This window comes from Planococcus citri, chromosome 3 (genome assembly GCF_950023065.1).
Source record: "Planococcus citri chromosome 3, ihPlaCitr1.1, whole genome shotgun sequence".
Taxonomy (NCBI): Eukaryota; Metazoa; Arthropoda; class Insecta; order Hemiptera; family Pseudococcidae; genus Planococcus; species Planococcus citri.
The window spans coordinates 81,960,964-81,988,628 of record NC_088679.1 but is presented as its reverse complement, the minus strand read 5'-3'; the positions used below and the strand labels follow the sequence as shown (position 1 = coordinate 81,988,628).

General features: G+C 34.8%; 2 protein-coding genes across 3 annotated transcripts in view; one reads left to right on the top strand and one right to left on the bottom strand.

Moving 5' to 3' along the window:
• Aps (diphosphoinositol polyphosphate phosphohydrolase 1 Aps) overlaps positions 1–18,711 on the top strand; it is a 33,260-nt gene extending 14,549 nt beyond the window's left edge. The window contains exons 2-4 of one of the 2 annotated variants that reach the window (XM_065356037.1): positions 3,154–3,309; positions 5,315–5,399; positions 17,057–18,711. In XM_065356037.1, the coding sequence (XP_065212109.1) occupies positions 3,154–3,309; positions 5,315–5,399; positions 17,057–17,181 (366 nt within the window). In that variant the 3' untranslated portion in view covers positions 17,182–18,711. Of the gene's footprint in view, positions 1–3,153; positions 3,316–5,314; positions 5,400–17,056 lie in introns of both variants that reach the window. The other variant, XM_065356036.1, reaches the window with a different exon arrangement.
• A 1,473-nt stretch (positions 18,712–20,184) lies between these two features.
• Positions 20,185–27,344, bottom strand: LOC135839821 (uridine-cytidine kinase-like 1). Its single transcript, XM_065356034.1, has 12 exons — positions 27,182–27,344; positions 26,304–26,453; positions 26,082–26,209; positions 25,840–26,001; positions 25,637–25,743; positions 25,364–25,537; positions 22,454–22,525; positions 21,783–22,034; positions 21,363–21,572; positions 21,102–21,287; positions 20,868–21,033; positions 20,185–20,796 (listed from the first exon to the last, which is right to left on the bottom strand). The coding sequence occupies exons 2-12, from the start codon at positions 26,354–26,356 to the stop codon at positions 20,651–20,653; spliced, it is 1,656 nt and encodes a 551-aa protein (XP_065212106.1). The 5' UTR covers positions 26,357–26,453; positions 27,182–27,344; the 3' UTR covers positions 20,185–20,650.
• Positions 27,345–27,665: the final 321 nt, after the last annotated feature.

The window sequence follows — 27,665 nt, the reverse complement described above, 5'->3', positions numbered from 1 at the left end:
CAAGGTGACACAATACACTCTGTCCCTAGCTGATATACTCAACACAGAGTGAAGTGGCCAAAAAATTAAAAAATACGAGTAGGTAAGTAATAAGTATTCAACAATTGGTTGGCACTAGGAGACGAGTCATCCGGTCTTAGAGTTAGTAGTTTTACCTCTACTCGTCATGATAAAACGTACGAATGCGCGATTGCGCTTCGCATCTTTCGTCGCATGATCAAAAGCATGACAAAACAAACACAGTACATATACATAATATCTATCTATGTAATGTAGTATGCGCAATGTATTAACAACCGAAAACGAAAAAAATATAAAATAAAATAATAAAAAAATACGAGGATAGACGAAGTAGGGAGGAGGTGCTATTACTGCTGTTCATTTAATTTCTCTCATCTTTCTCGTATATACGTTCGGATGACTGAATCTTCAAGCTGGTGCGGCGCCAAGCATTTCTGTTCACACATCTTTCCACACCTACTTACCTACCTACCTACCAACCATAATATCCTGACAATAATATACAGCTGCATCATGGGTTTCAGTGTTCAGTTAAATAAACATATTGTAAAACAACGAAGAGCCTCTGGCACTGAAAAACTGTATAGGCCTACAATATATCACTTCATATTCGTTGATTTTTTGGAAGTGGGGGGGGGGGCTTTTCTTGATCACTCCTCATCAGTGACATAGACAATAAAATAACAGTCATTCTGGTACATATTCATAATCATATTTTATGGACGAATATTCCTGGAAATTTCAACGAATTTTAAACTAGGAATCAATATGTATTTACTCGCCAGTACTATGCTCTTTGAGCAAGCTTTACATTCATAATAAATGTATTCATTTGAATTTGAAAATGCCTAACAAGGGAACTACCTGAACCGGCAGAAACGAAAATGAACGAATCCAAGCAAGATCGAAAGGGGACCATCTCAGGACCCCAAATCCAAAATTTCAAGTGCTGAAGTTGATTTCTCGATTTTTGGTGAATTTTTGAAAATTGAAAAATTCAAAAAATTATCAAATACTTAATACCAAAAATAGAAAATATTAATGAAAATTGGAATTTTATCGGGAAGTGGTTCAGATGGCGTCCCTAACTCATTTACAACTATCGAAATTCGTCAAACCCCAATTCCAGTCATTCTGGAGCCTCCAGCGATTTTTTATCATTTCTCCAGAAACTTGAAATTGCTCTGGAAAGGCTAAAAATCAACTTCAGCACAAATAACTTTATTTGGGGCCTATGTGGGTTGCCTTTAACCAATTTTTGCGGTTGTCACATAAATCGGCGTCTGCCGGTTCAGATGTGTATTTAGCCCATTGACTTGTACATACATGTGCGGTACCAAGTAGGCACATATGTATCTACCTACTTTCTTTTGAAAAAACCACATGTTGGGGCTTGAATCAGGATATGTAGCATCACAAAAGATGGAATATTAAATGTTTTCAAATTTTGTGGTTTATTCATTGCACTAGTCAATGGGCAAAAATACACATCTGAACCGGCAGACGCCGATTTTTGTGACAACCGCAAAAATTGGTTAAAGGCAACCCGCATAGGCCCCAAATGAAGTTATTTGTGCTGAAGTTGATTTTTAGCCGTTCCAGAGCAATTTCAAGTTTCTGGAGAAATGATAAAAAAATCGCTGGAGGCTGCAAAATGGTCGAAATGGGAGGTTTACCTATTCGGAACGTCGAAAATAGGTCGGAGCTCGATTTCGGATAGGTAGCATCACAAAAGATGGAATATTTAACATTTTCAAATTTTGGCATTTTTTCCAATGGGCAAAAATACACATTTGAACCGGCAGACGCCGATTTTTGCGACAACCGCAAAAATTGGTCACAGGCAACCCACATAGGCCCCAAGTAAAGTTATTTGTGCTGAAGTTGATTTTTAGCCTTTCCAGAGCAATTTCAAGTTTCTGGAGAAATGATAAAAAATCGCTGTAGGCTCCAGAATGACTGGAATTGGGGTTTGACGAATTTCGATAGTTGTAAATGAGTTAGGGACGCCATCTGAACCACTTCCCGAGAAAATTCCAATTTTCATCAATATTTTCTATTTTTGGTATTAAGTATTTGATAATTTTTTGAATTTTTCAATTTTCAAAAATTCACCAAAAATCGAGAAATCAACTTCAGCACTTGAAATTTTGGATTTGGGGTCCTGAGATGGTCCCCTTTCGATCTAGCTTGGATTCGTTCATTTTCGTTTCTGCCGGTTCAGGTAGTTCCCTTGTAAGATTACAAATCGTCTTCAAGGTTTCTCAAAAATGTTACGAATAATACCCACAATCGAGATTCTTAACCTTTCGAGACCCGAGGAAAATCTGATCGGATGAAAATTGAAAAATTTCATTATACTTATAGGAATACTCCTTAAGTAGATTTTTTCAAAAAATTGAGGTTTACTCAAAATTTCATTTTGGTATTTGGGAGGAACTGAGATTTTACTATGTTCACCTCAGCGCCCATGGATCAGTTCAACTTCATAATATACTCCTAAAATGGGAAACGTGACATACCTAAAAGATGGCTGCCTTATCCTTAAAAGAATTTCGATGCGAACTCGAAAAAATGTAGGTACATTACATATGCACATCTCTTCTAACATCACATCGAGCATCTACATTGTACAGAGTGTTCCAGAAATCGTCTGCCAGAATTCAACTGTAGATTGTGCCATATACGTACTCGAGACGAACAAAAAACGTCATTACGACTGGTTGCCTATTTTGTGATTTAAAGACGCCACGGGGTCGGGTTGAGTGAGATCCACACTGGGGGAGAACGCAAGCGCGGTCGGGTAGGGTAATTATTGTTTTGTTTTGCTTCTATGGATCTTACTACGTATAAACAACTTCGAACAATAAAATTTCTGCTGACAATTATGTCGTTGCTTACTGCCAACTTTCCCAGACTAATAGGTATACATATAAAGTTTTGCTCGTGTTTTTTTAAGCGCACACTTGCCTATTATTATTATTGACTCGAAATTCTCAAGTCATTAAACTGCGATAGACGGTCAACGAGTATTTGAATTTGAAACATGAGTAATAATGTACAATTGTATAATGTATGTACCTACTACCTACATATTTTTTACCTCTACGTTGTTTTCTGTTCGTGTTTCAGGTATTGATGGTAACTTCGTCGAAGCGACCCGATCAGTGGATATTTCCAGGAGGTGGAGTCGAACCTGAGGAAGACTCGAGTGTCACCGCAGTAAGAGAAGTAGCCGAAGAAGCCGGCGTGACCGGGAAATTAGATCGATTCTTAGGCATCTTTGAGGTACGAGTAAGTATCGTTCTATATTTTGCTGCCTGGTTTTGTTTATTATTTTATACCTACTGCAGTACCTCTCCGTATACCTACCATTTTGAATTTGAATTAGTATGTTTGGCTGGCGCGTAAGGTAACGTAATTTTAGTGTAGTTTGTTATTATCGTTGCTGATGATACCTGTACGTGTAAAATTTGTTTTTTTCTTTCTAATTTACAATAATATCTAAATAATATTCTTGTATATGTAGATCAAAAAGTTGGCATCACATATTCCAAAATGTGTCCTCGGTTTTAAAAATTACTTAAAACTTATTTTAAAAAAATTTGGAAGAAAATATTTTTTAAATCTGAATTTTTTCCAAAATCTCCCCCACTTTGAGAACCCATATCTCCCCTCCAGGAGCACTTCTGAAACTATAAATTTTCCCGAGTCAATTTCAACTCGAGATGAACTTCTGCGCTGAATTTGGTATTTGGTCAAGATTCCCTGATATTTGTATAATTATTGTCCATCATTTCGATGCTGTTTCATTTTTCATTCCTTATTTACTTATTTCATTGAAAAAAGAAATGTAATTTTAAATAGTACGATTCGCACGTTGGGAAATTTTGATTTTGAGCTCAGCTTTTGTATAATTAGTGCGATGCTGTAGCTAAAAAGTACAATATATACGTACCTATACCTACCTATCTTAGATTAAATGGCTGAATAATTTTCCAAGCTGTTCTAATCTTTATTTTGCGATTAACGCGAGAAAATGTCGCGCTTTTCTCTAAGCGGTATTATTTGCCATAGTGATAGGAACGATGACCTATTTGCGTGAATTTTGTTCTCCTTTAGGTACGTTTTCGATATTGCGTTCGAAATAGCTTCGTAGTTTTGTTTGTAGACCCATTTTCAAACTAAAGTGGCTAATATTTTACAAAAACGAAGATGAGGTATCGAACATGCTCTTTTTCATCGAAAATCGAACTGATGACGTTCATATGGGGGGGGGGGGAGTTGGAGAGGGGGGGAGATATGACAGCATTAGGTAGGTAAGGTACATGTCGGACAAAAATTTCAAAAATTCGCCAAAATTGGAAAATCGACTTCAGCAGCTGAAAATTGTGATATGGAGGGTTTTTTGAGAAACAAATTTATCATCGAGTATTTTGAATTGCGATATGAATCCAAAATTTCAAAAAATTAATGAATCGTCCGTGCTCCGAGTATTTTTTGTAATATCAACGTTTGTTCGCTGTAATTGCCCAATGCCCTTGTACTTACATTATTCTATGTAGTACATTTATGTATCATTCGGTATTAGGTAGTGCTTATGTTTGATAGCTATCTGATCTACGAGTAAGTTATCTACACACTAATTACCTAGCTTTGTAACTAAGAAATCAGTCGATTTGGTTGTATTAAGAAGTACGAACTTTGTACTAGCGACGACGTGGCGCTGGTAATGTTTCAACTTTGTTTTATCAATCAAAGTTTTATGACAATATCGTCTGATTTAGGTATAACACGTGTAGTCGTGTACCCCTGCCTATCTCTTAACTCCAAGTTGTGGAATTATGGAAGCTCCCTGAAGTGACAGAATTTTAGAAATGATGTAAAATTGCAGTTTATGATTCTAATGCGACTGCAGCGGGTTCTCAGCTCAGAGTCGTGTGTGATTTTAAAATTATTATTGCTGTTGGCGCACTGAAACAAATCGTTTATCCTTGAAATTGAAAAAACCAACCAAATTTCAACATTTCTTTAATTACCTACTCGTATAATAATTATTATGGATCTGTGTCAAGGAATGGTAAAAAGGGATGAAAATCATTTTTTCGAAAAGTTACGATTTTTCTGTCGACTCGACTCGACTCGACGGCAGAAAAGTCGAATGCAATTTTTTAGGCCCTAGTATCCGTTCACCATTCCATGACACATTTACTCGTAAATTCGACTCGAGCATTTTTTTTACCTTACGCATTTTTTGTGTATTCACGTCGGATTGCATTTGTTTGTTTTACAGAATATCGAAAGGAAACATCGTACGGAGGTTTTCGTTATGGTTGTCACCGAAGAATTGCCCGAATGGGAAGACTCCATTAGAATAGGTATGTTGTTTTTTTTTTAAATCTGGACAAGAAGTACTGTTGGTAATTTGTTTATATTGTTGTGATGTGACACGTTACGTGAATGTTAATCTACATGTAAAGCTAACGTTCATCTTGTTGTGCCTTGTGGCATCGTTGCTACTACGAAAGTTTTTTTTTTTTGAGATAAGGTTGTGGAAATTTCGTATAAATGAAGTTGGTGAATCGACATTTAGTCGATAGCTAGTTGTTTTTCTTTATAAAATTACATTTATCGATTGTCAGTCTGTCTGTATCCGATAATGCCTTAACTGTCGCGTTTTTTGTCACCGATCAAGCACAGTGAATTTGTGCCTCGTACTAATTATTATCGTTCATATCAGGTTCAGCGATTGTAGTACGCTTTGATTATTCACGACTGTACTTATCCACCTTCGTACCTGGTACCTACTACTACATACCTAAAGCATTATGCGTATTCATTCACATACTCGTACATAGTCGTATGTATACTGAGTTCCTTCTTACTAATCTATCCTGTGACATTCTTGTCGCAATATTGAGATTTTTCAAGACTGAAAATTCATCATTTTCGACGTTTGTGCTGCCTACGCAATTATAAAGTAAACGATCAGTATAGGTAGTACCTCCAGGTAATGAGTACCTGGTCCTGCTAATTGCAGAATTACGTGAGGGGAGGGGGCAGATTTGAGGTTGTACACAGAAGTGCTACGTACACTACGTAGATTGCTTGCTACACGTAACGTATGAATTACATACGTGTAAGTATATTTTAATGTAGGTACTCGTACTATGCACATTCATACGAAAGACCGGCAGCTCTTGCCGAGTGTCGTTGAATATTCAAGCAAATATTTGTACAACTTCATACGAGTATACGTATAATTATGGTGGAAATGTTTCATTGTTGACAATTTCGGTAGAAGTCGTTTGTTTATTATCGTCGTCACCGTTTGATTTTTGATGAATTGTACGTTTATGTGTACAAAGACAACTGTCCTACTCAACAAGCAACTCAGACGACGCCAACGCTTCCGTTGTTTTTATATTGAAAACATCTAAATTCAGATGCATACGATATTAATTTTGCATCGTTCATCATTATACGCACCCTTGTAGTTGTACCTGTAGACGTGGAATAAAGTGGTCAATTGGTCATAATTATGGTGTACCTTGTTTATACATACATAAAACGAATTTTTTTTCGTCTTTTCGGCTCCCACCTCCTAAAGCACTAGGGAACCTCTTGAGGTGTCCGCCTCCGATTTGAACGGGACCGCAATTTTTGGAAAGAGCATAGTCTAAAACCCACAAAACCAAATTTTCAGCTGCCCAAGTTCATTTTTCGATTTTTGGCGAATTTTTGAAAATCCAAAATTGACTATTTTGGTGATTTATGCTTTTTTTAAAAAAGTACGTACCTGATCAGTAAAAATGTTCAAAATAAGTCGTAAAGCTGATATTAACCCCCCAAATCCAAATTTAACCATTTCCAGCCATCCTGGAGCGTCCAGCGCGATTTTTCAATTTCTCCAGAATTTTGAATTTGCTCCAGAAGGCGTGGATATGAAGTTGGACAGCTAAAAATCGAGTTGTGTGTTATACTCAATCTGTTTAACAAGTTTATCCACATTTGAGTCGGGTTCGGAAGGGACACCTCAAAAGTGGTTTTTTGACCAGTTTTTTTCAAATAAAAAATCAAAAAAATCAAAAATTTCCCGTTTGTGAGAATATTTTTGAAATTTGCGTGAATCGCAGTATTTTGTCATGAACTAACCTCACGAAGGCGAATTTCGCCATTTCCAGCCATTCTGGAGCCTCCAGCGCGATTTTTCAGTTTCTTCAGAATTTTCAATTTGCTCCAGAAGGCGTGAATATGAAGTTGGCCAGCTAAAAATCGAGTTGTGTGTTATACTCGACCTTTTTAACGAATTTATCCACATTTGAGCCGATTCTGGAGCGGACACCTCAAGAGTGGTTTTTGACCAGCTTTTTTTCGAAATAAAAATATCCAAAAATCAAAAATTTCTCGTTTGTGAGAAAATGTTTGAAATTTGCGCGAATCGTTGTATTTCGTTATTATTTAACCACACGAGAGCAAATTTCGCAATTACCAGCCTTTCTTGGGCCTCCCTTAAATTTTTGGATATTTTTATTATGAATAAAAGCTGGTCAAAAACCCACTCTTGAGGTGTCCCCTCCAGAATGGGCTCAAATGTGGATAAATTCGTTAAACAGGTCGAGTATAACACACAACTCGATTTTTAGCTGGCCAACTTCATATTCACGCCTTCTAGAGCAAATTGAAAATTCTGGAGAAATTGAAAAATCGCGCTGGAGGCTCCAGAATGGCTGGAAATGGCGAAATTTGGATTTGGGGGGTTAATATCGGTTTTAGGACTTATTTTGAACATTTTTACTGATCAAGTACGTACTTTTTAAAAAAAAAGCATAAATCACCAAAATAGTCAATTTTGGATTTTTAAAAATTCGCTAAAAATCGAAAAATGAACTTGGGCAGCTGAAAATTTGGTTTTGGGGGTTTTAGACTATGCTCTTTCCAAAAATCGCGGTCCCGTTCAAATCGGAGGCGGACACCTCAAGAGGTTCCCTTGTTAGTTCAGTTGAGAAAATCGCGCCATGAAATTGTCAGCCTCCTCGGTGATAAATAAGTAGTGCCGGTAAACCCCCCCCCCTTTAAATTTACAAAACATTTTTTAAATCAAATACGTACGTCGTACATATTAGACAAAAGGTTTGAAAAAAAATCGGTTTAAAAACCTGTAACTGAATTGAAAGTAACTATGAAAGCAATGATTGAAAATTCTGAAAAAAATTCAAAAAAATCCTTTTCATGTAGAACAACATATCAAAACACTGTTACGATGTTTTTTGATATTTTCGAGAAAATAATTTTTAACGAGTGCGAGTAAATACAAAATTGCTGTAGAAAAATTCAAAAAAATATTTTTCCATAAATGTCGAAATGATTCATTATTTTTTGATAGAAAAGAACCAATCTTATTTTTTTATTGCCAAATAACGAGAAAAAAAGTCATCAAAAAAAGCGTGTTTTAAACGAAATGTTGGTACATATAATAATTACACTTGAAAATCCAAATTACTACGCCATCGCCATATTGCCTGGAAATGTTTGAAAAATTTATAAAAAAAAATAATTTTCACTGACCCTCTCTTTAAATATTCGAATAAAATAATCGCTTGCGGAAAATTAAAATTTCATCAAACGTTTCTCATGATTTGCTAGTCGATTGGCATTGGTGTGATTTGAAAGTACATACAACGTACGTGTGTTCAATTTTCGTGTCAAACTCGATGGGTAGTTTTCTGATCGAAAAAAAGACGGCGAATTTGTACAAAGTTGGCTCGACGTAAATTTATGCAGGAAATGTAAATACGTTGTTGTAATCTTACGTATAATCTATCACGTGCTAGCCGAACACGATTTCGTTTAATTGAAATCGTAAATTAATCGTTTAATCGTTCGAGGAAAACGAGTCAAAATCAAAATAATCGTGGAAGGGAGAAGAGGAATAGATCGCATTCACCTCTCATCGTGCTTCATTTTCAGAAGTTATCATCGGTATCTTGTCTGTTGATGTTTACGTGTGCATTTATTTGGCAATTGGCATCGTAATTAAGATCGAGACGATAGTGAAATATTGTACGTACCTCTACCTACCTAGCTGTAGCTTGTAGCTAGTACATAGCTACCGCTACGTAGCCGAAATTAAAATACTAACTTGAACACACACACTTATACGTAATATGTACTAAATAATAATGTATGTCTATGTATGTTACATGAACATGTACGTATACGAGTATGTATGTGTATGTGTACGAGTATTGTGCATAGACCCTGTTGTGTTTACGTACCTATATAATACACTTACTATATCGCTGTTAAATAGTCCGGATCGTAGTCGTAAATACGAATACGTAGGTATTTGTATTTTAAATGGTTGTCGTATTTGCTAGATTATGACGCGGTTATTATCATAATTGATGAATTTTATAATACGCAGAAAAAAAAATTTAATCGAAAAAAAAAAGAAAAATAGTTAGCGGAATAGAATATTTTCAATGCCACAGCTACTCGTAGATGCAATGTATCTAATGAAATTGCTACAGCTACAGTATCAAACTTTCTATGCTGATCACGATTACCTTAAGTATATCCAGTATCCACTCATTGTCAGAAAAATTTAACCCTCTGTTTTGTTTATAAAATATATGACACGAATTCACTTAATTCTATTAGTTAGGTAGGTAGGTACCTATTCGGTTTCATTTTTCTCTGGGAAGAATGAGAATAGATAATATAGATGTAACTTGATAATTTATTCAATATTTTGGACTGGGCAATTTCGGGGCATTGATAATAAAAAAAAAGAGAGAGAGTGAGACGAGAGGAAAGTTTTCAAAACCGTTGCTCGTGTTTATATAAATAAACTGTTCAATTTATGTACCACCAATTAGGTATACGTCATAGAAAAGGTGGAACAAGAGAAGAGTTATTCGAAGAAATGAAGGCACCACGCGTGTACTTGAGTTATTTACGATTAATGTATGGCTTTTTTTTGCCACGGCTTATCATTTTGCGAAAAAATGCATGTGTATTGTGTACATTATACGTCACACGTGTATTATGTGTTCTATTCATATTACTTCGATGTATAATACGAGTATGCTTTGTGAAAAAAATGGCTCATGTGAAAAAATTTTTTTTTGGTTTTTGCTCCCATTCCCCCCAAAGTTGATAGTTTTTATGGAGAAAATTATAATATTCAACCGACTTGTCATCGAGTCGTGTCGGAAAGACCTCCCCCCCCCCGCTCTCCTCACCATCAGTTCTCAGACAATTCGAGAAATCGTGAAAAAACTACTCATTTTTCTTTTTTTATATTTTAATTCTTGAAATTGATCTATTTCTATCAGAATGGCATTGTTCATTGAAAAAAACTCGAGCCACTTCAATTTTCTAATCCTCAATGAGAGAAAGTGGAACTTGACCGCCCACGAATTTCTAAGGGCCATATTCATAGACGTTACTTAGGGATCACTTGGCTAAGTGGTGAATTTTGAAGCAATTTTTCCAGGCGTGATCGAATTTTCGAAATTTTGTTTTTGAATAAATTGAGAGATTGGACTCCGAAGTGTTGATTTATCATTTTAAAAATATAAAATTTTTATTCGTTCGTGAGAAAAATTGAATCAAAATTCACCACTTAGCCAAGTGTCCCTTAAGTAACGTCTATGAATTCGGCCCTAAAAATAAATAGTCGTATCGGATCTTTCTTTATTCTTTTTTTTTTTTTTTTTTGAAAAATGTTTTTAAAATTTGTAGTCTACTGGCTGGCAAAAAGTGCTCTAGAAGTCGAATTTGAGTCGATCCCATATCAATATTATGTGAATAGCTTATTTTTGACGCATTGTCATTGCGCTGACGGTTTTCTCCCATAATGCAATTACATGAGTTATTGTGGAGTCTAATTCAGCGCTAAAGTAACGTCTCGAGTTCGAATTTAGATTTTGCTATTGCGTAATATCTGCATCGAATTCGGACTACATTTCCTTTTATTTATAGTACATATTCGTGATTTTAGAAGTTGTTTTATGTTCTGAAAATTTGGTCGAATAAAGTAATTAAAAAGTAGTGATTTTTTTCAAGAAAAAAAAATCCGTTAGATACCGTGAATATAATTTGAATCACGAAGAACTGCTCGAAAACAGTGATTCGACCCATTTTCAAGAATCAACGATTCATTATTCATAAGTGCGAATGAAGGAGCATTGATTCACCAGTTTGACCTGGCGATGCTCTAAACAGGGGAAGAAAAGCTTGCTGAAAGCCGAAAGTCGGGCAGATTTTTCTACTAAGCTAAAAGCTAAAAGTTCGCAAGTTTTATTTTTTCCAAGCCGAAAGTTAGCCAAAATTTTCATTGGGAGGGAGGGGGGGCTCTTCAAAGGCTTGTTATATTCCTCAAGATTGAACTCAATAAAATTTGAGAGTTTAAGTTTAAAAATTTAATTTGATAAATTTTAGATAAGTACCCTATAAATTTACAAAATTTTGGATAAAAATAATAAAAGATCTAATTAAATAAAAATCTAAATTTACTGTTGAATTTGGAAAATGTTTAAATCCTTATTCACACAAGTAAAAAAATGAGGGCTGTTGGACACAAAATGTAAATGTATCGTTTCATGTTGGTTGAGCTCTTTGAACCAAATTGTTTCGTTATCCTGCTTTGTTTCATTCTATAAAAGTGGTATCATTTTGTTTCTTGCGATTTTGTGTCATTTTGTTTCGTTTCCTTCCAGCCAAAAAAGTGAGAAAAGCGGACATTTTTAGTAGTAAATCGTTACCTTACTTAATGCCAAATCCGAGTATGTCCATCCAAAAAAAAAATTGTCGTTTTGCGTCACTGATAAGCAGGGCTCGGATTTTTATGCTAGAGCATATTTTTTGTATGCATAGAGGATAGGGAATTTTTCAATTATCTCCACGATTCATGAAATTTCAAGTAAAATGAGCCTAATTCGTTAGAGCATATTTTGGCATAATTATTTCTCCATAAAAGCATATAAAAGCATATTTTGGCATTTTTTAGGGAATATTTTGCGTTTTTGGAGCATATTTTACATTTTTAGCGATTTTTAGGGAATATTTTGCTCAATTTCAAATTTTTGCATAAAATTAGTATTAGGCTATTTTTCATTTTTTCCCCTCAAAATTTGTGAAACTGGCAATAGCTCTCTTGTACCTTCTTATTTTTTTTTTGTTCATTTCATTTGTTTTTTATTCCTTTAATAATGGAATCAGAATTACCTTTTTGTGATTTTAAAATGCTCTGTTTTGCATTCATGATCGTGAATTCTTGGTATCACACAACAAGATTAGAAAAATTGTACAGGAATTGATTTTTCCTGTAAAACAATTCCCATATCGTTAGGGAATATTTTTACTTTTTAGAGCATATTTTGGCCTTTTTTAGGGAATATTTAAGCGCATATTTTGGGTTTTTTAGGGAAAGAATATCCGAGCCCTGCTGATAAGACTCTGGGAAGCCCTGAATTGAAAAATTTGTATCTCGAGTACAGTTGAAATGCTCCACCAAAGATGCACGAAGCTGACCAATGTTCAATCAGAACTCAACGAACCCTTCCGAGCATATCCGAACCTTATCAGTGATGCGTAAAATCATACTTTTTTTGTATGGGCATACTCGGATTTGGCATTAAGGTAACGCAATGCAGAAGAAAACCCGCCTAAAGGCTCTAAATGGATAAAATTTGAGTGAATTTGACAAAATTTGGTCAAAATTTACAAAAAAAAAACTTGCCATGAAAATCCAAAAATTGAAGAAACAGAACTGATTCGTTTTGTTATAATGTTGTGTTTCGTGTAATTTTTTTGATTCGTTTCGTTTCGTGTCCAGAGGAGAAAATTACCATTTTGTTTTGTGTCTTTCATTTTGTTATGTTTCATATTAACAGCCCTGAAAAAAAAAATGAAATTAAGGTTTAGGTGAAGTAAGGAAAAACTTATTAAACTAAATTTTAAATAAATACATAAAACTCCAAAAATAAGACTTACCAATGTTAAATAAATTGAACTACAGTAAGTCCCGCTTATTAGAATCGCGGATAATAGAATAATTCGGTTAATGGAATGGAATGTGCTGGGACAGAACATTTGTATCTTCTTACATGCAAATTTTTCCGTTTATTGGAATAAAAAGAACATTTCATTTGGTTAATAGAATTGAAAAATCTTCATAAATGGGAAAAAACCATGAATTTTGGCAAAATTGAACAAAAATTACATGAAAACATGTGAAAATGACATAAAAATGTGAATATAAATATTTTAAATTGGTGATAATTGGTATAATATGATGGAATTTTTTTTAAATTTTATAAAAATCGTACAAAAAAGTGCTCAAAACATATTAAAAGGCTAAACATAACTAAAAAAACTGAAAAAGTATTAGAACTTCAAAATACATCAAAAAGTGATGAAATCTCAACATAATTTGGAATTTTGCATTTTTATCCTTCCGCTTTATAGAATACTCCAGTTTATAGAATCAAACATACCTGGTTCCAAATCGATTCTAATAAGCGGGACTTACTGTAGTAAAATTAGACAGGAAATGTCTGGTGCCCTAAATGGATTCGCAAATCAAAAATCGGAATTCTTGAATGGTCTTGTGAAAAATTATAAAATGCATGATAAAAAACATTTGTTGACTCTAGAGTAAAAATAATTGACCAATAAATTGATTTGCGAATAAATTCAATAAATCTCCAAAAAAATGATGCTTGAAAATTAGTGAACAAAATAAATAAAAACTGTGAACTTGAAAATTTGATAAGTAAGAACTTAAAAATTCAGTAGTTGAGAAACAAACCATTAAACAGAACTCGAAGTATCTATTTTGGCAGTCTGAAAACAATTGAGGATTTGTAAACTCACCCTATGTAATTGTATTGTATTTATAATAAAATTTGGTTTATTTTGAGAGGGAGGGCTTCAAATTGGGCAAATTTTTAAGACAATTTGATTTAAATTTATTTTGGGAAAGAATCAAAATGCGAGTGACATTTACAACATTGTAAAATTGCAATTTGGAGGGTGTGTGCGCGCAACAAATGAAAAATCATTACAATTCTGAATAATTAGTAAGTGATAAAAAAGTTGTAAATGTCATGTCAATGTTTTGAATGTACTTGTAATTAATTTTAAAGGGGTTTAAAAAGTACTTAGAGCTCATTAGCTCTTGTACAAAAGTCTCATCATTTTATTATGAGAAATATTAACATTATTCAAATTTCAGTTTTTTATCATATTGAAAATGGTCGCGAGCGCGAGGCTTAAATGTGAGCCCAGAGCCATAAAGGTTTCAAATTTGACTTTTATGAGCTCTGAATTATCGTGTGAATTAGGGGTGGCTGTGGGAATCGAAGAGCCCACAGCTATAAATTTTTACTGTTCATTAATTGACTCGAGAATCGTGGGTAAGTGTTTGAGTTTAAATTTACAACGCTTAATGAGTTTTGAAAGCATGAGTAAATATTTTGATTTAGAGTTCTAATTGAATTAGGGGATGAATAAATTGAACCGATTAGTGAGCGATTAAAGTTAGTGGATGAAACTGCTGAAATCTAGCCAGAATATTACAGGCTTTTTTGTAAATTTGAATTCTCTGAATTCAGAAGCAACGAGAAAAGAAAGAGAAATTAATCGTAAATAATGAATGCTCTCCAATATCACTAGTTTTATTAATTATTAATATTATGAATTCAATTTAATCTAGCAGTCCCTCTGATACAGAAATTCCACAAAGCTCAAAGCCAAATGCCGAAGTTTTATTTCAAGGTTTGTTCATCCCTGCTCTAAACTCAACTGATACCATGGATTGGATTAAAATCCAAGTTCGCGTTACAGTTTGAATATTGATAAGCCGAATTTATTAATTTTTTGGCGTTTTGCGTTTCATAAAACTTCAAACACGAATATTATGGTGTTTTAAAACTTGAGAAAGTGAATTAGGTACTGTGTATTTCAAAAATATGCAAAGTCTCGATAATAATTCATTCGTCTTTTACATTAAAATTCGCGAATAGCTTTGATCGTCGGTAAATGGCGTGGCGCTGCCGCTTGTTGCGAGGGAGCCCAAAATGCTGAGGCAATTGCACTTGAAGCAGTGGTTGGCTATAAGTGTAGGTACATAGTACGACATGTTAGGTAACAGTTTAAGGCAAAATCGCAGCGCACCGAGTACCTAGTTCGATCGAATTAGTCGAGCCAAATTTTTGTTAGCCTTAGTAACTCGACTTTGGTGTCATTTTTCATTGCTTTAATAACGCGATGACTTTCACGAACAAAGCAAAGCTTTTGAATATCGCGCCGCCCATGCTCGCTCCTCGTCAAGGTTAGAGGAAATTTTTTAAATCGCCGAATCATCGCGTAAGAATATTGCCTGTATTCTACATAGGTATAAGTGTTTTTCATTTTCACCTACGTGTATAAAGTAGGTAGGTACCTACCTATGTTTGTTAGTGTTCTTTTTACGAGTACAATATTTTCCTATCTACGAGTACCTACATCATTACTGTCCGAAATCGAAACACTTATTGAATCGTAATGGGAGGTCTTCTGGTCTGGTGTCCAGCCTATTGGCATACTTTTACTTTGATTTGAGCTTTTCTGTGGAAAAAATTGAAAAAAATTCAACCCTTTTCTCTGTCCTCCATTCGATGTGTAGTTAATATCTGGAGCGATCTGGAAAAATGCGAAAAAAGTTGTCGGAAAAATCGCGAAAAGTCTGCCATAATTAAAGACATTTCTCCAAAAGGAGGCCTTTGAACTTGAGCTACATCCTCGTGTGTGGCATTGGTAGTAGCGTGTCCATGTACGTTGTGTGGGCGTATAGTTAGCAAGCTTTTCATGTACCTCTACCTATATTAGGCTATTATTGTCACTTGATAATGCTGGTTTACAGAACACATGCGAATACCTTTGCCTAGCTCGAATGGCAAATGCTCGCTTCTTCGTCAAGGTCGATCGAAATTTAAAAATGATTTACGTCGATGGCGGTTTCTTTCTTTCATTATTCCCCCTTATACGATAACATTAATCGTGTAAATGTCGAAACGTCGAATTATCGTCAATTTTTTTAATACCTAACGTATGTTTTTCGAGCGTCCCGTCCGTTGCTCGCCTCGTCTCCTCTTCTCCGTTCTCACCTGCTGTTTACCAAAGTACTATAACGAATGCGTATCGAAAAAAAGCTATTTTTCGCGAATGAATTAGTGTTGTGCAAATAGGTATTGGTATTCGATAATTCGAATATTTCATTCGTATTTATTTGAACACTCTTTCATTCGAATGATAAAAGATCAACGGTCGAATGTGTTTGTATTAATTTTGTTTTGTATTTTGTTTTTTTCTTGGAACACGTGACTTTAGATGCAATGATGTTATTCGAGTAAATTTTGTTTTCACACAGGAACTGTTCGACCCCACAATCGTTGATTTTGATTATTTTTTATATAATAGGAAGAGTGGGGGGGGGGGGACTCGTAGGGTTTCTCAGAAAGAAATTTTAGCTGTCCAATCGAAGAATTCGGAACCCTCGCAACAGCTGATATTGGATTTTCCGAAATATTAAATAGACCAAAAATTGCACACGTTATCGAAGTTGTTGGATTTCATGAGAATATAATTTTCAATATTTTGATCTTCCCTTCAGTCTGAAGTTGAGTCGTGTCGGGAGCTTTTCAGTTCCCTCCTACTCGGAATTCCGAAGAAAAAAATCAATTCGTCTAATACATTTTTCATTTTTGTGTCAAAATTCTTCTATAAATACTTGAAAATTTGTTTTTAAAGAAAAAAAAACACTATCGGTCACCGAAGCTAGGTTGGTTCGCTTTGAGCTTATACAGTATACTCGTATCTACTCCACTTCCAGAAGTAATCGTTGTTTCAAGTAGAATTTCAGACAGCAGTGTATTTTCGTATTCGTTCACGTTTCGTGTCACGTTATTCGATATAACTTGAATTATTGTTTCAAAAGTAAAACGAATCGATTACTAAATTTTGTATATTTTTGTACGTTTTACAGGTCGTCAGAGAAAATGGTTCACCGTCGAGGATGCTCTGAAACATTTGCGTTTGCATAAACCCGTACAGTTAACGTACTTGGAAACGCTGTTAACGTGTAATCGGAGACTAAACAAAGTTTCATGACATAAACGCCATTCTATCTGAATAATAATCATCATTGAAAAAAATTAAACAAATTTCCATTATTAATTAGATTATCATTTTTTCTCTCATATTTTGTTTTCTTTTTCGTATTACTTTTTCTTCTTTTTTTATTTAAATTTCGTATACGTTTAAGATTGCTTTTCGGTATTATTTACGTAATTTTTTTATACGACGCGAATTTTTCATTGTACGAAAATTTAGGGAGAGAAAACGTGAAAAAAAACTATAAAAATTACGTATATTTATCTTTAAGTTTTTTCTGTTACTGATTTTAATTTTTTATGTATTATTTTTAAATCACGTTGATGTACCTTACGCATTTTTTTCCGTTCATTTATTTTCACCGGAGTTATTGAATCGCGACTTAATGATGCATGTAGGAAATTCGAGTTAAATGGAGTTTTTTGTTTTTTGTTTTTCACATGAATTACGTTCACGTGCGTTGTAGTACATAGTATGTTTTTGAAGCTTCTCCGGTTTACGAAGAATATCTTTTCGTCCAACTCAACTACAATAATAAAATATGTATCACGTTCGTTTTAAATACGCGAACGTGACTGTACCTTATTGCGCTGGTACCAAATATAGGTAGAGGTACCTTGACCAAAGTATTTAGATAGGTATGTATTTTGCTTCAAACGATTTTACCATGATTTATGATGAGAGAAGAAGAAAAAAAAGACCGATGACGAACGAAATGATATTCTTCGTAATACGTATCGTATAAAATTTTTCGTATTACATATTTCCCTGATTTCGAGACTATAATTTTCGAGTATTATTAATTATATAAGATTTAAAATCGAGTAATTATTTGGCATACCACAATAGCCTACGTCCCTAATTAGTACTTGTATGGTTCATTGTTGTAACCTGCAGACATATTTATACGAGATCTTGAAGATGGATTTTTTTTTTTTTTAAATATTGTATCAAATTAACAACAGCGCTGTTTACATACATATTACGAGTATAATTCGGTATTTCTGTTGACAGTTCCATTTTATAATATTTAATGTTGTGAAATGTCGATTTTGTGATAGTAGCCATTTTTTTTTCTTTCTTCGTTTTCAAAAGACGAGCGATCGTATTTTTAATTTAAATGTATTACGATAACGATTGAAATTTATCATTATTTATTTATTTATTTTTTTAAAAAAAAGTAACGGGTACTTGGCACGATTTTCATTTCGCTAGGTAACTTCATACTGCAGCGGCGTTTGTGATTTTAATTTTACATATTACGATAATTTTTTGTTATTGCCGGTCTGAAAAATAAGCGTTGGAATGCGAACGACCTGCCGAATCGATTTAATTACTTTGTTTTATACTACAAGTACGAGAAGTGCAGTCAAGTTGGTTTTAGAAACAAGGCGTTTTTTTCTGCGGTAGTCAAATCGATAGCGAGTCGTGTTTTAGTTATTGTTTATTATCAAATGACTCCGATGTAGTCGACCAATAATGAGCTTTTATTATAAATGGGTATGATTAAATTATTTTTATATCTCATCGATGTGTATTCATTTTTTCTCATTCTATGTAGTTCGAAATAGGATGTTCGTGTAAGAAAATGCACGTCTGTATTATTGATTGTGAAAGTTATTCAATGGACATATTTTTAATTGATGAGAAATGCCTCTGCGAAAACTCAACTTGGACAACTCGAAAAAATATCCGACAAAATTTCGATAGGATGTTTAAAATGTTGTTCTTTCAGATGTCCTCTCGAATCGTTCGTACAAAGGGCAATACTGGCAATAGATTCGGAGGATTCGGATCCCGAAAACCTGACAAAAAATACCACCAATCTCTACCAAACACTCGATAAATGCCACTTGAATTATGATAACTTCCTCCAATAAGAAATTGAAAAAAATGATAATTCCTTTCAAAGTTGTCCTTTTCATAAGCAATTTGTAAAAATAATTGAAATGCCAATTTTCATTTTTTTAAAATCATTCCTGCAAAAACCACAAAATGCAACACAAGCTTCTTCAGAATACAGAAATCGCCGATTTCTGATAAGCTAGCCGTCAACTGAACCGGAAACTAGATTTTCAATTTAGTAACTTGGAACTTTGATTTTGAAGTTTGAACTTTGAACTCTATATCGAAAATATTGATATTTAAAAAACTTTGCATTTTGGGGTCGAATGTCGAATTGATGCGGGAAATGGTTTCCTCGTGTCCAAAAACCTCACTTATGACCCTTCGTAGTTCGTAGTTCGTACCCCTAAAAGTTCGCCCTAAAGGCTAAAGCTCCTAAAAATTGCAACGACATGACTGTGGCAGTGTGGCGCTATCTGTAATGTCAAAAGTGAACTAACTGTTTAAGAAGAGAACAAATTTTGAAAAAAATGATGCAGCGCTTCAGAAGGCGAGAACAGGAACTTCTTTTGTTATCCTCATTTGTATGCGGAAAAATTAGTTGAAAATACTTTTTTCTGCATCCAAATCAGAATAACAAAAGAACTTCGCGTTTTCACTACCCGAAGCGCTGCTCCATAAATTTTGAAATTTTGTTGACAGTTCGTTTCACCTTTCATACTATAGATAGCGCTGCTATCGCGTTTTAAAAATAGATTAAAATTCTTGAATTAATTAAACACTATTATAATTTACAAGGGGTTAATTAATCACTAATTAAGCAGTATGATTCCGAATATGTCATCCTTTTCACTGCATACCTACTGGGCTGCATTTTAAACTTTGAACTTTATAAAAAAACTTGGCAGTTTTTGGCCTTTGAGGTCGAATTGACACCGGAAATGAAGAAATGGCAATGCCCCTGCTGCACCATTTACAAAGATTTCGATTTTACAGAAATTATTCTCACTACTTTGAATTCCTTTTTATTTTTTAAACAGCATATCGCAAATTTTGGACGCGATTCATGATAATATTTCAGCCACATGAACGTTTCATCAGTCAATTCGCTGATTTTTTACATAAGTAGATTCGAAAAATTCGAATAACTCAGCATTTCTAGCAAAATACCATTTATTAATTCATTACACAAACAATACTGAAAATTTTCAACTAATCTTAAATAATTACACAGATTCATCGACCATCACATTATACGGCACATTATTACATACAAAATCACATCACGTTCATCAAACACACACAAAAAAAGACAAAACTGAAGAGATGAAGTGAACGTTGAAGAAAAATACTCACGAGAAAAAAGAAGTGCGATCTAGGAAGAACAATAAAACGAGTACAAAATATATGCCCGCAAAATAATAGTTTTAAAATTGAAACGTAAAATTCACTGTTTTTTATTCAGGTAACTAAAGTTTCAGTTGCATTCCAATGGAGATCTTAAATTCAAATATTATGTTTTAAAAAAAAGTTGCGTATTCTCTGCGTACCTACTTAACAAAACTGACGATATAAACATTTTCGAAGACGTGCACAATAATTTGCGTGCAAGTTGAAGGATTCAAAACGATTCCGGTTCAGTTCCAAAATACCTATCGCCGAAGTTACCGATACCTGGCAGTACGTAGAATTTCTCGTTTACTTCCGGATCTACAGCTGTTGTAACTATTCTGACTTGCGGGAACGCGTACGCAATAGTGTGAACGCCTGTTGAAATGTCATTAAATTAATAATATCGATGAAGATTTACGTAACGGTGAAGGAAGAGTTTCACTTACCAGATTCAGCCATTAAAAGAGACACTATCAGAATATTCTCCTCAGGAACATCGTGATCGAGCAAAACGCGAATGGCCATCATAGCAGCGGCACCGGTTGCAACAGTCGCATCCATCAGGATCACCTTGTAGTCTTTTATATCCTTAGGTAGTCGTAGATAGTAAAGCTGAAATCAATAGTAGTCGGATAGATTGTTTTCATAGTGATAAGACCATCAGCGGTTTTAATTTTTACCTCCGGTTCGCCGGTAACTCGATTCGTTTGGATTAATATCTTTCCGATACGAGTATCTTTACACACATCACAGAATGCTTGTTCCATCGTTTCACCGGCTCGTAATATGGATACACCGCAGATCTTATCCGCCGTACAGCTCTTGCCTCGGTACGGTACACCTTGCGGAGTGTCAATCGTTACATCCTAAACCCAAATTTATCGAAATTAAAATAATGTTCATTACCGACCCAATTCGTGGTTGGTGTGAATTCCTCTTACTTTGAACGGTAGCAATGATAGCGCGTATTCGATAACCAGTCTCATCAAACGTTGAGAATAAAATACGAATTCATCACGAGCCGTATCCTTATTCCTAATGAAAGTATGCAAACCTTTGATTTGAGGTGTCACAGTTAATATGTACAATGAACCGGGTAACGGTTGACCTTTATTTAGCATTGCCAACGATTCACGAAGTGCGAATCCGCGCTGGAATAGAATATAAAACCTGCGTCAGCATTAACTTGGTTATATGAATAGTACATATTTGAACTAAATAAAGGCTATACGTTGAATTTTCACCCGAAAAAACAAATACTGTTCATAACGAGACCTATACATCGTTACTAAACTCATTTCAATTGAACTTTACGTAATGACTTTTTTCTCAAACGACTTCTTCCTATTCAGACATATCACCTGTTGCAATAGTGAGTGCACATGTTGAACAATCAACTGAATAGCTACGGTATTTTCGCCACCTCTAGGCACAATGATGTCGGCGTATGCCATGCCCGGAGCAATATAATGTAAAAATGCCGGTCTCACGAACCGAACGTATTGTTTAAGAACGCCATTGACGTCTCTTCCACGTTGGATAATATCGCGTTTCATACGTCTGGCCAACCGTACATCCGCATCCGTGTCGACAAATATCTTCATGTCCAGCATCTTGACAAAAAATTGATCGGAATTACACAAAATTCGTTTCAAGAAACAACCAATCAAAAATTATAAGAGGATTAGTATGTACATTTTTCGTATGTATGTATGTACTTCATCGTAGGGTAATTATTTTAAATTCAATAATTGAAAAAAACGTACTTTACTATTTTAAACATCATTTTGGTGCTGATTATGGTTTTAGTACCTCAGCGATGCGATAACCTTTCCCTATTTATCAAGCGCGTACATGCATCATCGTGTACGTATCTACAATTTTCAATGAGATTTTCCATGGGGACGATTTTCGTGCAGATCGAACAATACATCAAAGGCCCAGAATAATTACTGACTCAACGAAACTATCTAAATCACGATCTCGTTTCAGAGGTTACTTGCGACAATTAGAATATAAAATTAAATCTCACCTTCACCACTTCTGGATTATGAAAAGCTAAAATTCCTTCAAATACGACAACGTTAGCGCCGTACATTGTTTTCTGTAACAATCGAAATAACTTCGTTAGATTGTGGATTATTACATAACGTTTTATTTATCAACAATATCTAATAGAGTAGAAAAACATTCTCAATACCTATTAGTCCGGCATATGACAATAGGAGTAATTGCACCCCCCCCCCCATCGATCCACCGGGACAACTTTTTTCTTAAAGGGGACATCCTAAGGAACATTTTAAAGCAAACTTGCCCAAACAAAAGTTGGCCTCACTTACAAAATGGCGGTCATTTTGATTGACAGGTCAGCCGAAATCGTAGATTTGACGTTTCAACATAGGACTTGCACGAAATTTTTTAAACCTTACAAAGGTAGATCGAAAGATCATGCAAAAATTCATCACTTGTCAAAATTTCAAGTGCTAAAGTGCGTTTTTCGATTTTTGGTGAATTTTTGAAAATCCAATTTAGGCCAAAAATGAGGGAAAAAATCAAAATTTTACCAAATTGACCAAGAAAGCTGAAATTTGGGATATACCCTATTTTCCGACATGCCAAATCGATGGGAAATGATTTCAACCCGTTTTGAGCAGTTCTGGAGCCTCCAGCAGATTTTTGAAACTCGAAATTCTCACAAAATTCCATCAAATTGGAGTTGTAAAGCTGAAATTTATTCTAAAAACTAGTTTCAATACGCTACGAAGTACTGCAGGTGAATTTCAAGTCGTTTTTGAGCCTCTAGGGACTTTTTGAAAATGCTTGAAGCCTCCAGCAGATCTTCTGAACTTGGTGGGTTGAATGGTTGAGTTGAGGTTTTATACTTGGATCTTTAGTACGTTGCCAGTAGCGACGAAGTCTGTTCTTTTCCAGGATCATGCGATGGATGCTAAAGGGAATATGCGTGTTATATTTGATCCCTTTGAGTGTTTGAAACTTTAAATTTTCACAAAATTTCATCAAATTGAGATGGAAAGCTGAAATTTACTCTACACTCCTATTTTTAACACCGTCTGAAGACGACTTCAGGTGGGTTCAAGTCATTTTAGAGCCTCCAGCGACTTTTTTGAAAATTACTGGAGCCTCCAGTAGATTTTTGAAACTTGAAATTTCCCCAAAATTTCATCAAACTGAGATGGAGAGTCGAAATTCACTCTGCAAACTAATTTCAATACGCTACGAAGTTGACTGCTGGTGGATTTCAAGTCGTTTTGAAGCCTCCAGCGACTTTTTGAAAGGTTATATGGCGTTTTTTTTGGAAAATTGAAATTTCCTAAAACGTAGCTGGAAGCTTCAAAACCATTTGAAACCACCATGTAGTCTGCGAAGTAAATTTCAGCTTGCCAACTCCATTTGATAAATTAATGTTGCGGGAATTTCAAGTTTCAAAAATCTACTGGAGGCTTCAGTAATTTTCAAAAAAGTTGCTGGAGGCTCTAAAATGACTTTAACCCACCTAAAGTCGTCTTCAGAGGGTGTTAAAATAGGAATGTAGAATAACTTTCAGCTTTTCATCTCCATTTGATGAAATTTTGTAAAAATTTAAAGTTTCAAAAATCTGCTGGAGGCTTCAGGAATTTTCAAAAAGTCCCTAGAGGCTCAAAAACGACTTGAAATTCACCTGCAGTACTTCGTAGCGTATTGAAACTAGTTTTTAGAATAAATTTCAGCTTTACAACTCCAATTTGATGGAATTTTGTGAGAATTTCGAGTTTCAAAAATCTGCTGGAGGCTCCAGAACTGCTCAAAACGGGTTGAAATCATTTCCCATCGATTTTGGCATGTCGAAAATAGGGTATATCCCAAATTTCAGCTTTCTTGGTCAATTTGGTAAAATTTTGATTTTTTCCCTCATTTTTGGCCTAAATTGGATTTTCAAAAATTCACCAAAAATCGAAAAACGCACTTTAGCACTTGAAATTTTGACAAGTGATGAATTTTTGCATGATCTTTCGATCTACCTTTGTAAAGTTTGAAAAATTTCGTGCAAGTCCTATGTTGAAACGCAAAATCTGCGATTTCGGCTGACCTGTCAATCAAAATGGCCGCCATTTTGTAAGTAACGCCAACTTTTTTTTTGGCAAGTTTGCTTTAAAAATGCTCCTTAGGATGTCCCGGGGGGAGGGGGGGGGGGTGATGCCGGACTAATAGTAATATTCCGATTCTACTAAATGTATATTTTTCGACTCGCAAGTGTTTGTTAATGGAATAGGTTCAATTATTTTGAGATTAGAAAGTTCAAATTCTGTACTAGTTTCAAGAAACCGATAACCGAAATATTAATGAACTAGCGTACCTCTATCATTCTCTTCATAGTAAATTTACGAAAACAATCATTAAGTTGATCAGCGATATACACGCTAAAAGTAAGGTAACGCATGCAAATACTGTTATCGCGATTGTATTTGCATCAATGACCTTAACTAATCGATAAATTACCGCTGCATCGTATCGTACGAACAATACTGCTTATTATTTTTAATTGAAATAAAAATCAAACAAATTATTTGTTGCTTGCTGTAATTAAAAACAGCAGTCGCGCGGTAAGCGGGATCGTTATCCAATTTTATCGGAAACACTATTCTTTACAATGTTATCGTATCGGTTTCTAAAATATTTCAATTGAGTTTTGTTTAAAATGTTGTTTTTGATGTGCTTAGCGTTGAATTAGATTAGAATAACACGAATGACGAAACTATGTCAATGCAGGAAATACCGACGGTAATCACCGCAAAGCGCACAAATCACGCGACTGAGTTTATCTATCGTGGCGTTAAATCACGCGTACGTTTACGTTATGGATAAACTAATCGATGCGATTACAAAATACATTTTCGCGTATTTTAGTACTTATTCGAATGATACGTTAAAAAATAGATCTTACAGTTCTGGCTTCGCGTTTATGGGTGACGAAATTGTAAATGGGAACATCGACTTTTTTGCCTTCTCTCAAGCGTTGCAAAGTAGAAATTAATAAATCAAAATCGAAAGCATCGGGATGGTCGAAGTTGTACTCGCATCGTTTACATAATTTCAGCTCTTCTTCGCTCGTAATGTCCTGAAACAACCCGTTCAAGTGTTACATTCACTACATAAATGTTAAACCACAAGCGACGTTAGTAAGCTACCATTAGTACAGAGAAAATTAGAAACCAACTTTGTAAAAAGAATCTAAGCTTAACAAAGTCACCCAAGGCACATCTAATTCTTCGATGATTAGTCGAGCTACCGTAGTTTTCCCGGATGCACTGCCACCACAAATGCCTGAGAAATAAGGCAGAATGGGGCGTTAGTAAATTAAATGAGCGGAAATCGAATCTATAGATCGGTTAAATTTGAATAGCCGTTATCTATAGTCACCTATTACAAATGGCTCTACTTGTTGACCAGCGGTATTGTACCATGGTGGACGACCTGCCGTGTAAATAGTTCGTTTTTGCGATGTCAATACCGATTCGGAGACGGTTTTTTTAATGGACTGATTTGGTACCGCTATCTTTTGCCGACTGATTCCTCTAGAATCTGAAACGAAGGCACAGGCGTATTTTTACATATTCCGCTTGTAACGCAGGACGTAGGTAGCTTTGTTTTTTCATACTCACTGGATTTGGGCGTCTGTGGTCTAACAGAAAGATCAACTTCGTCGATACCATTTCTCTCCTCTGCATCTTCCTCTTCTTCTAAAATATCGTGATCGTTGAGGATAGCGTTTTCTCTATCATTACAATCACTGAATAAAACAATAAGACAAGAGTAGACATTTTTGGTATAGCGTGTTACAAAAAATTTTCAACATTTTACTCCAGTGATGAAAATATCGTTACCTTTCGGAACTGGCTGAGCTCGGTGGATCAATCAATTTGATTTTTGCTGCCATTAAAAATGAATTTATTTCGATTGATATTTCTTAGTAGATAGCACAATTATTCTAGATCACAGCATAATTCTGAGACGAAATCACGTAGTTTTTTAAGCTATAACAAAAAAAAAAAAACAGTAGTCCAGCAAGGATAATATTGACCACAAGTTCTATTTGTGATCGAAATCCGTTCAAAACTGTTCATTTGAGAAGGATTTGAAAAGTGAAATGTGAACATCAACATTGCAACGAAAATTTAAGTTAACATTACAAACAAAGATTCAGGATCCTTCTCAAATAAACAGTTTCGAACGGATTTCAACCACGAATAGCTTAAAATGATCGTAAAAGCTTCTATTTTTCAAAAATTAAACCTTTGTACCTCATTTTCGCTGCATTTTTGAAACGTGAGGTTTTTTAATCGGTCACCTTTTAGATAGAAATGGGAAAATTCTAGTAATTTTCAAAAATGAAGAGGAAGTGAGCAACGAGGGCCTGATTTTAATTTTTTAGACAGTATAAACCTTCGTGATCATTTTAAGATATATTCGATGATAATTTATTTAAATCTATGCGAAAACCAACATTCAAATGAAGTGCAAATATTGTAAACAAGTATTTTAAATCACTCGGAAATGAAGAGTTTTCAACGAATTTTAATCAAAAAATAGCTTAAAATAATCGTAAACGCCTCTAATTTTTGAAAATGAAGCTACTGTAGCTTATTTTCGCTTCGTTTTTGAAGTACGAGGTTTTCTAGTGATCTATTTCTGACACAAAAATGGTCCAAATTTAGTTGTACATTTTATATACAAGAATCAAATGAATAATTCTGAAACTTACGTTATTTTAAAGTTTAAAGTTTCTTCTTCAAATTGATAGTAGTTTTATTTCACAAAACGCAGCAGAAGGTTGGGGAATCGAATTCAAAATTTGAACTTTTATGGAAAAAAATATGGAAGAAATTATCTCTTATCAGTTTGAATTCGTTGAACAAAATTGTAAACAAACCGGAACCGGGGAAAAAGAACGTAATTTTCTCGGAACCGAAACCGAAACGAAAACCAGAAGAGTTTGACAAATCTGTGACGCGTGACGCCTGACGGTATCTCAGAAAACTAAACAAAATTTCCTTATTGTGTTTTCGTTTCCGTTTCGTTCCGATCCGTGCCGGACCGGATCTGAGTTCTTTTATTATGCGGTCTATAGACAGTAGAGGGAAGACTTCGCACTCAAAGCGGGACTAAATCAAAACCAGTCGCGTTTCGGACGCCAGGTTTTGAAGAATTTGTAGAGGGCGCCGCGCATGTAACTTCGCGATTCTATA

Excerpts from the sequence above, each read along its gene's own strand:
- LOC135839821 (XM_065356034.1), bottom strand. The coding sequence starts at position 26,356 with ATGGCAGCAAAAATCAAATTGATTGATCCACCGAGCTCAGCCAGTTCC. Across the intron at positions 26,002-26,081 it reads ACCACAGACGCCCAAATCCA|ATTCTAGAGGAATCAGTCGG; the intron begins GTGAGTATGAAA and ends CCTTCGTTTCAG. Across the intron at positions 21,034-21,101 it reads GAGTTACCGGCGAACCGGAG|CTTTACTATCTACGACTACC; the intron begins GTAAAAATTAAA and ends TATTGATTTCAG.